The sequence below is a fragment of the Osmerus eperlanus genome, chromosome 10 (assembly GCF_963692335.1).
Source record: "Osmerus eperlanus chromosome 10, fOsmEpe2.1, whole genome shotgun sequence".
NCBI classification, from domain to species: domain Eukaryota; kingdom Metazoa; phylum Chordata; class Actinopteri; order Osmeriformes; family Osmeridae; genus Osmerus; species Osmerus eperlanus.
This window is the reverse complement of record NC_085027.1, coordinates 1320750-1333429: the sequence shown is the minus strand read 5'-3', so window position 1 is coordinate 1333429 and position 12680 is coordinate 1320750. Positions and strand designations below refer to the sequence as shown.

Below are 12680 nucleotides of genomic sequence, written 5' to 3'. Positions count from 1 at the left end.
TGACGTACTGGTGTTTATTGTTTCAACATTGCAACACTCTGGAATCCTGTGGCTTGTAATGAAATAATCTTTCAAGTGACAAGTTCTAAGAATTAGTTTTTTATTAACTCTTGAATTTACAGCTCATGCTTTTTCTTTACCAATCAAAACATGAAAATAGCCAATAGCCAGAGAGACATTTTGATAAATGTTATACTGTAGGAACAATAAATGATCCACTTTTAATTCTGCATTCAGATTCTTCTTTACTGCATCAACACTACTGTGTCTTCCAGAGCAGAACCAGCATGTGGGTTCTTCTGTCACATCTGGAAGGACTTCATCAGGAAGTCACCATGGATCCTGAAGTAGTCGATATTCATGCCCTTATGGTTGGGGAACCTGATTGACTTATTGGGCAGTTGTATCATGAAATTATTCTTGTCTTTCAGCTGTATGACAATCTGTGGAGGGTTTTACGGTATTAGTGCCCCCATAAAGTCACTGGAGTTTTCAGAATGCCATTAAACAACAACTTTTTGAATGGCTTCCTGTTTCAAACAAAAGCTTGTATGCATTTCCATCCATCAAACTACAAGATCTTACCTTGACAGTGGAGTCCCTCTGCAGGGTGTTTTCAACCTTATCTTCATTTGAGTCCCAGTTCCCCTTAGTCTTTGAGTTGATCACAATTATGGTACCTTCACCAGGATCATCCCAACGGGGGTTAAAGTGCAGCGCAAAATTCTGAGAATCACTACCCAGGTCTATTTCAAACCTGAAAGCACAGAAGATGGGGTTTGAAATCAGATGTACAACTCAGTCAAGATGTACGCTCAATAGGATGGGTTTTACACAAAAACGAACATGCAGGTAGGCTGTTTTAGAATGTGGTACAAGTAAAAGTTAATTTTGTTGACTCGTACAGGTTATGTTTATCTTACCTCTTATCAAATCTTACCTAGTACAATTAGCAGGAATCTTCCCTTCCACTGTCAGTTGTTGTCCAATAGCCAGATTCAGATTCTTTAGATCCAACTCCTGGAAACAGCAATGTGGTACATGAGGAAGGGTATTTTAATTTCTAGACATATTGTGTTCACCACTGGATTCTAAGTATCATGTGTATGAATAAAAAACCCTTACCATGATTTCACTGATGTTGAGGTGCCTTGAACCTGTGGTGTCAGAATCAGAATGAGTTTTATTCGCCATGAAAGTTCACATAGACAAGGAATTTACTGTGGCAGGAACAGAGTTGGCTAACGTTACTTTTTAGAGTAACTAATTACAGTTATTAGTTACATTTCTTGTAAAGTAACTATTTACGTTACTTAGTTACTAGCCGTAGAGAGTAATTGGCGTTAAGTTACTTTTGCGTTACATTAAGAAAAGTTGTTTATTTCTAGACAATTCACCTCGGTCACTCTTATGCCCAGAAGGCACATTTAATGCAATAGCACATATTGTACTGAATATTTAGTGTCACTTGCATATAACATGATCAATCCTCATTATACAGCAAGACGGATCAAGGTAATAATCGACCATAATGAAAAGTAATATTTGCATTAAGTTCTTGAATCAAGAAACTCTTTAATCAATAAATAATTTTGTAAAATGCAAGGCAGAAGTCTGGTAGTTAGTTAGCTCTACAATTTACTGGGGCTAGGTTTGAATCTAGGAGCAAAACGAAGCTAAGCTAATAACTATAATGTACAGGGCAACAAAGTGCATAGTGCGTTTGCCATTGTATTATTGTATGATTTTTTTACAGGAACAGTTTTTATGGTGATGAATGAGCTCTTTCTACTGTGATATACATTTTTACAAACTCCTCAAAACAAGTCCCAACACGATATTGATCAAATAATAAAACAACAATTGAATGAATAAAAATTGTATGGAATCATGTTGTATACCATGTCACCTCTAAAGACAAAATCAGCTGATGTCTATCTGTGTGTGTGTGTGGTTGTGTTGGCAAAGAGTTCAAACTAAAACATGTCCACATGTCAACCCTAGTCATAGAACTCACCTGTGGATGAAGTCTTCTTCTGAGATGGAGGAGATGCTGGGTGTTGATGTGAGGAGTAGAGAGAGATCTCAGTTATATATACACACCAGGATGGAGGAGGGGCGGTCAGTCATGTCCTAACCTGAACAATGACCTTCATGAGAATCTTTTGATACAGACTCCTTTTACATGAGTCATACATTTTCAAGGAAGTTTTCAAAAAAGGTTACAATGCTTTGCCATGTCAAGCGTTCTAAATGTATGAATCAGTCAAATTATTATTGTTAGATATTTTCACTTAATTACCAGATAAGGTGTGTAATTTGTTTTGTGAATGCAACACTCTTCCATAATAGAAGGCTACAGCAACTTAAAAGCAAAGAATGTGTGTGTGAGAATGTGTTCCGCTATTGTAGGCTACAAGAAACAATTTATAGAGGAGGGGGGAAACCAAAACTCTATTTGCGATTATAAAGAGAATAAATCTTTATTGGTCCACACACATTCGTGCAGCACACAAACACACACGTGCTCCGGTGTCCACTGGAAAAATGCATCCTCTTCCTGGTGTCATTTAGAGACATTTGTATTGGTCCGTATGTGATACACACACACATGCAGGGAGTGGTAATCCTGTTCATCATTTACATAAGCTGGACTGTGACAATGAACAAGATCAGGTCTGAAACTGTGACATGTAACAGACTGATGATACCAACTTGTATGAGCAGTAAAAGTTGAGTATACCCTAGATCAGGGGTCGGCAACCTTTTTGATAGGATTCGCTATTAACAAAAAATCTTTGCAGTCAACTGTGCCATATCAACATTAACGGTTACGTTTAATTATATCACAATTTAATAGTTCAGTAGATTCAAACTGTTACATAACACATACAATGCAGTGAGCAATTTGGTTGCTTGCTTCAGTGGCATTATTTTTAGGTCTAACCAAAACTTGTAGTGTTGGTTTGCTTTTCATAATTGGACACAGCGCATCAGATGGCCTCTGCCCTTTCTGCCTGATCTTGATATGATTTGTCACGTTCGTTTCAAAGTGGCACTTAACGCTGGATGTACGGCACACAACATTTTCATGTTCAAGTGCATACGGCACAATCTTTTTGATCAATAAAACCATATTCTTCTCTCCAAGTGGGCTGAAATGACCTAACATCAACTGTTGCCTTCTTTTGCGTCGCCATTTCTCAACCTCGCCAGAAAGTTCAGCACTGTGGTGAGCGCCAACTGCACAATTGCTGACATGTGACGTCAACGTCACCGTGACAACTAACTGTTTTTTTTTAACTTGATTATGATTAAGGATTAATAGGTAATTTGTCATGCAAATACAACCAGGACTCAAACATTTCTCAAACTAAACAAATCATTATAATTTTGTAATAAATATAATATTAATCTGCATGTGCTTGGCGTGCCGTTGATTTCCCCTCAGCGTGCCAGTTGGCACGCGTGCCTAAGGTTGCCGATCCCTGCCCTCGATTTTGTGACATTCAAGACTTCTGTGGAAATCAAGTACATGCCACAGAACAAAAGCCAAACCAAAACAATGGGTTTCAGAAAAGAACTTTCTGATTCCATGGAATCGGGATGGCTGAACGGGGGTGTTAAAGATCACACCATCTCGTGGTTTATTGCTTTATAGGACTGGTTTTGATCAAAATAAGGATCATGAGTCCTGAAGCGCTAGCGAGGCTATCCAATAGTTTAAAAGCATTTAACTTGTAGTGTTGGGTAGCTGCCACATTTTGTTCCAATTTTATATTTCTCATGGAAACTACAAAATGAGTTTTTGCAGGTCACATGCTCACACACAATCATCATCCTCATCGCTGGTAGTTTAGTTTGACTTATTATTTGAGTGTAAAAATGAGTAGTTTTGCTTATAACTTTTGACAGCTGTGTCTGACAAATATGTTGGTTTCCATGGATTCATTGGGTCATGGCAAATCCATGGATACCAATCCTGCCAGGATCGGACAACCGCCTGTTCCTTATTTTGAAATGTGACGTATGTTGTCATTTGTTTTAAAAATTTTGACATATCGGCAACAAATGTGGTATGGGTCATTCATGGCATGCCCTCTATCGGAGAGCTAGTTCAGGCATGGCACTCAGGCACCGCGCGTCATTCGCTTATTAACTACACCTTTGTTAGCCTGCTCAAGCCCAATAGGCACTGTCCAATAAGGCGACATTAAAAGGCCGCGCAGATACGCACACACTCACCCCCGGTTGCTGTATGATCAGTGCTGCTGCCGCCCTCCACAATCCCCTTCTCCCCCTTGCTGTCTGTATGTTCTATCCATCAGTGGGATTATATCTTTTTGCTCCCTGCATCATATGTCATGTATGTATGTGTCCCATCGAGGAGGCAGGGAGCGCTTCCCTTAGATCATCCACTCCGCCAAAGTCAAACCTATTTCCATGTCATGGTTATCAATAAATGCTCAAATCTAATGCGAGAGTGTCTTGACTGAACTCTCTTTCTCTTTCCAACGTGCAGCGTATTTATTCAGCTTATCAAACTGTCTATCTCAGGAGTACATTTCTATTGTCTGGACAAGCAAAATAACACCTTTGCAAAGATTTGTTGTAATCAAGACCAAGAAAGATAAGTTTATCTGTAAGTATCTTCATAGATGTCTAGCTCTGAGAGAGCAACACCTGTAGGTGTTTAGTTGTGTGAGTCTCACCTGTAGTACATTATCTATCCAAACTTGTTTTTGGAGAGCGATAAATAGTTAAAAGCCACTTCCAGGCAATTAAAAAAAATGGTTTTATTTCACCAAAAAGATCAGTCCAGTAGTATGTAGAATTTATAGAAGGCTGCAACAACTTCAAAGAAAAACGTGTGTGTGTCTGTGTGATTATTAAAAGACTACAACTACTTGTTTAACAAGATACACAATGTATAGGGGATTAGGACAGCAAAAAAACAAAACTCTACTCTATTATCGATTTTGGTTAGCATGAAATTACAATGACATTGTAGAGAAACACTGGTGCCCTATCCTTCCTGACCAGTATCTGCTCCTCGGGTTGTGACAATCAACATTTCTGTGGTATAAATCAAGTCAAATCAAGTATAAACCGTAGAATGAAAGAAAGTCAAGATTCGCTGATACCAAGGAAATGGTATAAAAAAAACCCTGCCCATTCCATGGAACCATGAAATTGCTGGGCATGTACAGACACCCACAAACACTCACACACGCATCTTCCTGGGAAGTAATAGTAGGCATGTCTAGATTATAAAAATTATACACAATGTATAGGGGATTAGGACAGCAAAAAAAAAAAAACTCTACTCTATTGTCGATTTTGGTTAGCATACAATTACAATGACATTGTAGAGAAACACTGGTGCCCTATCCTTCCTGATCAGTATCTGCTCCTCGGGTTGTGACAATAGAAATTTCTGTGGAAATCAAGTATAAGCCATAGAAACAAGAAAGACACACAAGAAAACAATAAAGTCAAGATTCGCTGATACCAAGGAAATGGGTATTGAATCAAAACCTGCTCATTCCATGGAACCATGAGATTGCTGGGCATGTACCCAGACACCCACACACACTCACACACAATGCAGTCTATGGCATGTGATGTGTGTAAGTGACAGTTATATATCAGCCTCATGTGTTTGCTTAATTTTGTTGTTGTTTGTATGACTTCCTTGTAATGTTCGTACATATAATTACTCATGCATACCTCTAGGTGGCAGGTGTGTTTATTTGTTGGGTAATTGTTAGATATGAGAGCACATGTGCCTTTTGTCTGGTTTCCGGTAATAAAAGGTTAACAGAAGTATCCTGCATTGCATTGAAATGGTTAAAGATTCGTTTTGGTTGCTACTTACCTGTAATCGTTTAATGCCCTTGGTCAGCGGAGTGAGGTATGGAGTTTGTAACGTGTATTATTTGTATATTGTTAATATGAAACTGTGGACAAGTAATGATTTCGTTTTTGTATGCTACAGTTTTCACGGTGCGCAAACGGCGAGAGAGAGAGAAAATAAACCGTGGAGCATCAGTCGAGACTCTGCGTCTTATTCATTCCAAGGGCAGTTACAATGTGTAAGTATCCAACGTCTATTCACCTGGATTTCCCTGTGATTTTGCTGCTTGTGTGCGCGTGTGTGCACGTGTGTGGTGGAAAGTGTGAATGGCACGACACTGACCCCTAGTGTAGAAACGCTGGAACAGCACCCAGGGAGGTGGGGCTGACTGTGCCTTCGTAATGAGAACAGCATAGCCTGCTCATAGTTTGTTTTCAGGACAAGAGGCCTTTTCTGGCCTCTGCTATGCGGCGGACGATTCACACCTCTGCATCGTTCATTATTTTATGATACTGAACACCTCGTTGGGCATTATCCCTTACATTTAAAGGTGTAACTTAACACTAGACCACTCTAGTAATATTTGTTCAGTTAAATACCTTAGAACAGTGATACATATGCCAGGTTGACATTGGTGTTATGAAAGCAACACAGCTGCAGCTCATTCATAATGGCTGTGTTATATTTATAGTAGGTGTGTGAATGATCAAGCATTGACAATAATCAATAGTATTGGTGGCCCTGAGGCTGTAGGGGCCACAACATTGTAAGGGGGCCCCATAAAAGGCTTATGACAGCTCTGATAAAACCGTACTGTGAAATGACGTACTGGTGTTTATTGTTTCAACATTGCAACACTCTGGAATCCTGTGGCTTGTAATGAAATAATCTTTCAAGTGACAAGTTCTAAGAATTAGTTTTTTATTAACTCTTGAATTTACAGCTCATGCTTTTTCTTTACCAATCAAAACATGAAAATAGCCAATAGCCAGAGAGACATTTTGATAAATGTTATACTGTAGGAACAATAAATGATCCACTTTTAATTCTGCATTCAGATTCTTCTTTACTGCATCAACACTACTGTGTCTTCCAGAGCAGAACCAGCATGTGGGTTCTTCTGTCACATCTGGAAGGACTTCATCAGGAAGTCACCATGGATCCTGAAGTAGTCGATATTCATGCCCTTATGGTTGGGGAACCTGATTGACTTATTGGGCAGTTGTATCATGAAATTATTCTTGTCTTTCAGCTGTATGACAATCTGTGGAGGGTTTTACGGTATTAGTGCCCCCATAAAGTCACTGGAGTTTTCAGAATGCCATTAAACAACAACTTTTTGAATGGCTTCCTGTTTCAAACAAAAGCTTGTATGCATTTCCATCCATCAAACTACAAGATCTTACCTTGACAGTGGAGTCCCTCTGCAGGGTGTTTTCAACCTTATCTTCATTTGAGTCCCAGTTCCCCTTAGTCTTTGAGTTGATCACAATTATGGTACCTTCACCAGGATCATCCCAACGGGGGTTAAAGTGCAGCGCAAAATTCTGAGAATCACTACCCAGGTCTATTTCAAACCTGAAAGCACAGAAGATGGGGTTTGAAATCAGATGTACAACTCAGTCAAGATGTACGCTCAATAGGATGGGTTTTACACAAAAACGAACATGCAGGTAGGCTGTTTTAGAATGTGGTACAAGTAAAAGTTAATTTTGTTGACTCGTACAGGTTATGTTTATCTTACCTCTTATCAAATCTTACCTAGTACAATTAGCAGGAATCTTCCCTTCCACTGTCAGTTGTTGTCCAATAGCCAGATTCAGATTCTTTAGATCCAACTCCTGGAAACAGCAATGTGGTACATGAGGAAGGGTATTTTAATTTCTAGACATATTGTGTTCACCACTGGATTCTAAGTATCATGTGTATGAATAAAAAACCCTTACCATGATTTCACTGATGTTGAGGTGCCTTGAACCTGTGGTGTCAGAATCAGAATGAGTTTTATTCGCCATGAAAGTTCACATAGACAAGGAATTTACTGTGGCAGGAACAGAGTTGGCTAACGTTACTTTTTAGAGTAACTAATTACAGTTATTAGTTACATTTCTTGTAAAGTAACTATTTACGTTACTTAGTTACTAGCCGTAGAGAGTAATTGGCGTTAAGTTACTTTTGCGTTACATTAAGAAAAGTTGTTTATTTCTAGACAATTCACCTCGGTCACTCTTATGCCCAGAAGGCACATTTAATGCAATAGCACATATTGTACTGAATATTTAGTGTCACTTGCATATAACATGATCAATCCTCATTATACAGCAAGACGGATCAAGGTAATAATCGACCATAATGAAAAGTAATATTTGCATTAAGTTCTTGAATCAAGAAACTCTTTAATCAATAAATAATTTTGTAAAATGCAAGGCAGAAGTCTGGTAGTTAGTTAGCTCTACAATTTACTGGGGCTAGGTTTGAATCTAGGAGCAAAACGAAGCTAAGCTAATAACTATAATGTACAGGGCAACAAAGTGCATAGTGCGTTTGCCATTGTATTATTGTATGATTTTTTTACAGGAACAGTTTTTATGGTGATGAATGAGCTCTTTCTACTGTGATATACATTTTTACAAACTCCTCAAAACAAGTCCCAACACGATATTGATCAAATAATAAAACAACAATTGAATGAATAAAAATTGTATGGAATCATGTTGTATACCATGTCACCTCTAAAGACAAAATCAGCTGATGTCTATCTGTGTGTGTGTGTGGTTGTGTTGGCAAAGAGTTCAAACTAAAACATGTCCACATGTCAACCCTAGTCATAGAACTCACCTGTGGATGAAGTCTTCTTCTGAGATGGAGGAGATGCTGGGTGTTGATGTGAGGAGTAGAGAGAGATCTCAGTTATATATACACACCAGGATGGAGGAGGGGCGGTCAGTCATGTCCTAACCTGAACAATGACCTTCATGAGAATCTTTTGATACAGACTCCTTTTACATGAGTCATACATTTTCAAGGAAGTTTTCAAAAAAGGTTACAATGCTTTGCCATGTCAAGCGTTCTAAATGTATGAATCAGTCAAATTATTATTGTTAGATATTTTCACTTAATTACCAGATAAGGTGTGTAATTTGTTTTGTGAATGCAACACTCTTCCATAATAGAAGGCTACAGCAACTTAAAAGCAAAGAATGTGTGTGTGAGAATGTGTTCCGCTATTGTAGGCTACAAGAAACAATTTATAGAGGAGGGGGGAAACCAAAACTCTATTTGCGATTATAAAGAGAATAAATCTTTATTGGTCCACACACATTCGTGCAGCACACAAACACACACGTGCTCCGGTGTCCACTGGAAAAATGCATCCTCTTCCTGGTGTCATTTAGAGACATTTGTATTGGTCCGTATGTGATACACACACACATGCAGGGAGTGGTAATCCTGTTCATCATTTACATAAGCTGGACTGTGACAATGAACAAGATCAGGTCTGAAACTGTGACATGTAACAGACTGATGATACCAACTTGTATGAGCAGTAAAAGTTGAGTATACCCTAGATCAGGGGTCGGCAACCTTTTTGATAGGATTCGCTATTAACAAAAAATCTTTGCAGTCAACTGTGCCATATCAACATTAACGGTTACGTTTAATTATATCACAATTTAATAGTTCAGTAGATTCAAACTGTTACATAACACATACAATGCAGTGAGCAATTTGGTTGCTTGCTTCAGTGGCATTATTTTTAGGTCTAACCAAAACTTGTAGTGTTGGTTTGCTTTTCATAATTGGACACAGCGCATCAGATGGCCTCTGCCCTTTCTGCCTGATCTTGATATGATTTGTCACGTTCGTTTCAAAGTGGCACTTAACGCTGGATGTACGGCACACAACATTTTCATGTTCAAGTGCATACGGCACAATCTTTTTGATCAATAAAACCATATTCTTCTCTCCAAGTGGGCTGAAATGACCTAACATCAACTGTTGCCTTCTTTTGCGTCGCCATTTCTCAACCTCGCCAGAAAGTTCAGCACTGTGGTGAGCGCCAACTGCACAATTGCTGACATGTGACGTCAACGTCACCGTGACAACTAACTGTTTTTTTTTAACTTGATTATGATTAAGGATTAATAGGTAATTTGTCATGCAAATACAACCAGGACTCAAACATTTCTCAAACTAAACAAATCATTATAATTTTGTAATAAATATAATATTAATCTGCATGTGCTTGGCGTGCCGTTGATTTCCCCTCAGCGTGCCAGTTGGCACGCGTGCCTAAGGTTGCCGATCCCTGCCCTCGATTTTGTGACATTCAAGACTTCTGTGGAAATCAAGTACATGCCACAGAACAAAAGCCAAACCAAAACAATGGGTTTCAGAAAAGAACTTTCTGATTCCATGGAATCGGGATGGCTGAACGGGGGTGTTAAAGATCACACCATCTCGTGGTTTATTGCTTTATAGGACTGGTTTTGATCAAAATAAGGATCATGAGTCCTGAAGCGCTAGCGAGGCTATCCAATAGTTTAAAAGCATTTAACTTGTAGTGTTGGGTAGCTGCCACATTTTGTTCCAATTTTATATTTCTCATGGAAACTACAAAATGAGTTTTTGCAGGTCACATGCTCACACACAATCATCATCCTCATCGCTGGTAGTTTAGTTTGACTTATTATTTGAGTGTAAAAATGAGTAGTTTTGCTTATAACTTTTGACAGCTGTGTCTGACAAATATGTTGGTTTCCATGGATTCATTGGGTCATGGCAAATCCATGGATACCAATCCTGCCAGGATCGGACAACCGCCTGTTCCTTATTTTGAAATGTGACGTATGTTGTCATTTGTTTTAAAAATTTTGACATATCGGCAACAAATGTGGTATGGGTCATTCATGGCATGCCCTCTATCGGAGAGCTAGTTCAGGCATGGCACTCAGGCACCGCGCGTCATTCGCTTATTAACTACACCTTTGTTAGCCTGCTCAAGCCCAATAGGCACTGTCCAATAAGGCGATTTGTTGTAATCAAGACCAAGAAAGATAAGTTTATCTGTAAGTATCTTCATAGATGTCTAGCTCTGAGAGAGCAACACCTGTAGGTGTTTAGTTGTGTGAGTCTCACCTGTAGTACATTATCTATCCAAACTTGTTTTTGGAGAGCGATAAATAGTTAAAAGCCACTTCCAGGCAATTAAAAAAAATGGTTTTATTTCACCAAAAAGATCAGTCCAGTAGTATGTAGAATTTATAGAAGGCTGCAACAACTTCAAAGAAAAACGTGTGTGTGTCTGTGTGATTATTAAAAGACTACAACTACTTGTTTAACAAGATACACAATGTATAGGGGATTAGGACAGCAAAAAAACAAAACTCTACTCTATTATCGATTTTGGTTAGCATGAAATTACAATGACATTGTAGAGAAACACTGGTGCCCTATCCTTCCTGACCAGTATCTGCTCCTCGGGTTGTGACAATCAACATTTCTGTGGTATAAATCAAGTCAAATCAAGTATAAACCGTAGAATGAAAGAAAGTCAAGATTCGCTGATACCAAGGAAATGGTATAAAAAAAACCCTGCCCATTCCATGGAACCATGAAATTGCTGGGCATGTACAGACACCCACAAACACTCACACACGCATCTTCCTGGGAAGTAATAGTAGGCATGTCTAGATTATAAAAATTATACACAATGTATAGGGGATTAGGACAGCAAAAAAAAAAAAACTCTACTCTATTGTCGATTTTGGTTAGCATACAATTACAATGACATTGTAGAGAAACACTGGTGCCCTATCCTTCCTGATCAGTATCTGCTCCTCGGGTTGTGACAATAGAAATTTCTGTGGAAATCAAGTATAAGCCATAGAAACAAGAAAGACACACAAGAAAACAATAAAGTCAAGATTCGCTGATACCAAGGAAATGGGTATTGAATCAAAACCTGCTCATTCCATGGAACCATGAGATTGCTGGGCATGTACCCAGACACCCACACACACTCACACACAATGCAGTCTATGGCATGTGATGTGTGTAAGTGACAGTTATATATCAGCCTCATGTGTTTGCTTAATTTTGTTGTTGTTTGTATGACTTCCTTGTAATGTTCGTACATATAATTACTCATGCATACCTCTAGGTGGCAGGTGTGTTTATTTGTTGGGTAATTGTTAGATATGAGAGCACATGTGCCTTTTGTCTGGTTTCCGGTAATAAAAGGTTAACAGAAGTATCCTGCATTGCATTGAAATGGTTAAAGATTCGTTTTGGTTGCTACTTACCTGTAATCGTTTAATGCCCTTGGTCAGCGGAGTGAGGTATGGAGTTTGTAACGTGTATTATTTGTATATTGTTAATATGAAACTGTGGACAAGTAATGATTTCGTTTTTGTATGCTACAGTTTTCACGGTGCGCAAACGGCGAGAGAGAGAGAAAATAAACCGTGGAGCATCAGTCGAGACTCTGCGTCTTATTCATTCCAAGGGCAGTTACAATGTGTAAGTATCCAACGTCTATTCACCTGGATTTCCCTGTGATTTTGCTGCTTGTGTGCGCGTGTGTGCACGTGTGTGGTGGAAAGTGTGAATGGCACGACACTGACCCCTAGTGTAGAAACGCTGGAACAGCACCCAGGGAGGTGGGGCTGACTGTGCCTTCGTAATGAGAACAGCATAGCCTGCTCATAGTTTGTTTTCAGGACAAGAGGCCTTTTCTGGCCTCTGCTATGCGGCGGACGATTCACACCTCTGCATCGTTCATTATTTTATGATACTGAACACCTCGTTGGGCATTATCCCT

General features: G+C 39.0%; 3 protein-coding genes across 3 annotated transcripts in view; 1 reads left to right on the top strand and 2 right to left on the bottom strand.

Moving 5' to 3' along the window:
• LOC134028510 (apoptosis-associated speck-like protein containing a CARD) overlaps positions 1 to 12680 on the top strand; it is a 386877-nt gene that overhangs the window by 24989 nt on the left and 349208 nt on the right. The gene's annotated exons all lie outside the window — the stretch shown is intronic.
• Positions 84 to 2138, bottom strand: LOC134027993 (beta-galactoside-binding lectin-like). Its single transcript, XM_062471287.1, has 5 exons — positions 2018 to 2138; positions 1126 to 1157; positions 941 to 1020; positions 586 to 757; positions 84 to 443 (listed from the first exon to the last, which is right to left on the bottom strand). Exons 2-5 carry the CDS (start codon positions 1126 to 1128, stop codon positions 303 to 305), a joined length of 396 nt encoding a protein of 131 aa, XP_062327271.1. The 5' UTR covers positions 1129 to 1157; positions 2018 to 2138; the 3' UTR covers positions 84 to 302.
• Positions 6762 to 8816, bottom strand: LOC134027989 (beta-galactoside-binding lectin-like). The gene is made up of 5 exons (XM_062471282.1): positions 8696 to 8816; positions 7804 to 7835; positions 7619 to 7698; positions 7264 to 7435; positions 6762 to 7121 (listed from the first exon to the last, which is right to left on the bottom strand). The coding sequence occupies exons 2-5, from the start codon at positions 7804 to 7806 to the stop codon at positions 6981 to 6983; spliced, it is 396 nt and encodes a 131-aa protein (XP_062327266.1). The 5' UTR covers positions 7807 to 7835; positions 8696 to 8816; the 3' UTR covers positions 6762 to 6980.

Excerpts from the sequence above, each read along its gene's own strand:
- LOC134027989 (XM_062471282.1), bottom strand. Across the intron at positions 7,436-7,618 it reads ATTCCTGCTAATTGTACTAG|GTTTGAAATAGACCTGGGTA; the intron begins GTAAGATTTGAT and ends CTGTGCTTTCAG. Across the intron at positions 7,122-7,263 it reads AGAGGGACTCCACTGTCAAG|ATTGTCATACAGCTGAAAGA; the intron begins GTAAGATCTTGT and ends AACCCTCCACAG.
- LOC134027993 (XM_062471287.1), bottom strand. Across the intron at positions 758-940 it reads ATTCCTGCTAATTGTACTAG|GTTTGAAATAGACCTGGGTA; the intron begins GTAAGATTTGAT and ends CTGTGCTTTCAG. Across the intron at positions 444-585 it reads AGAGGGACTCCACTGTCAAG|ATTGTCATACAGCTGAAAGA; the intron begins GTAAGATCTTGT and ends AACCCTCCACAG.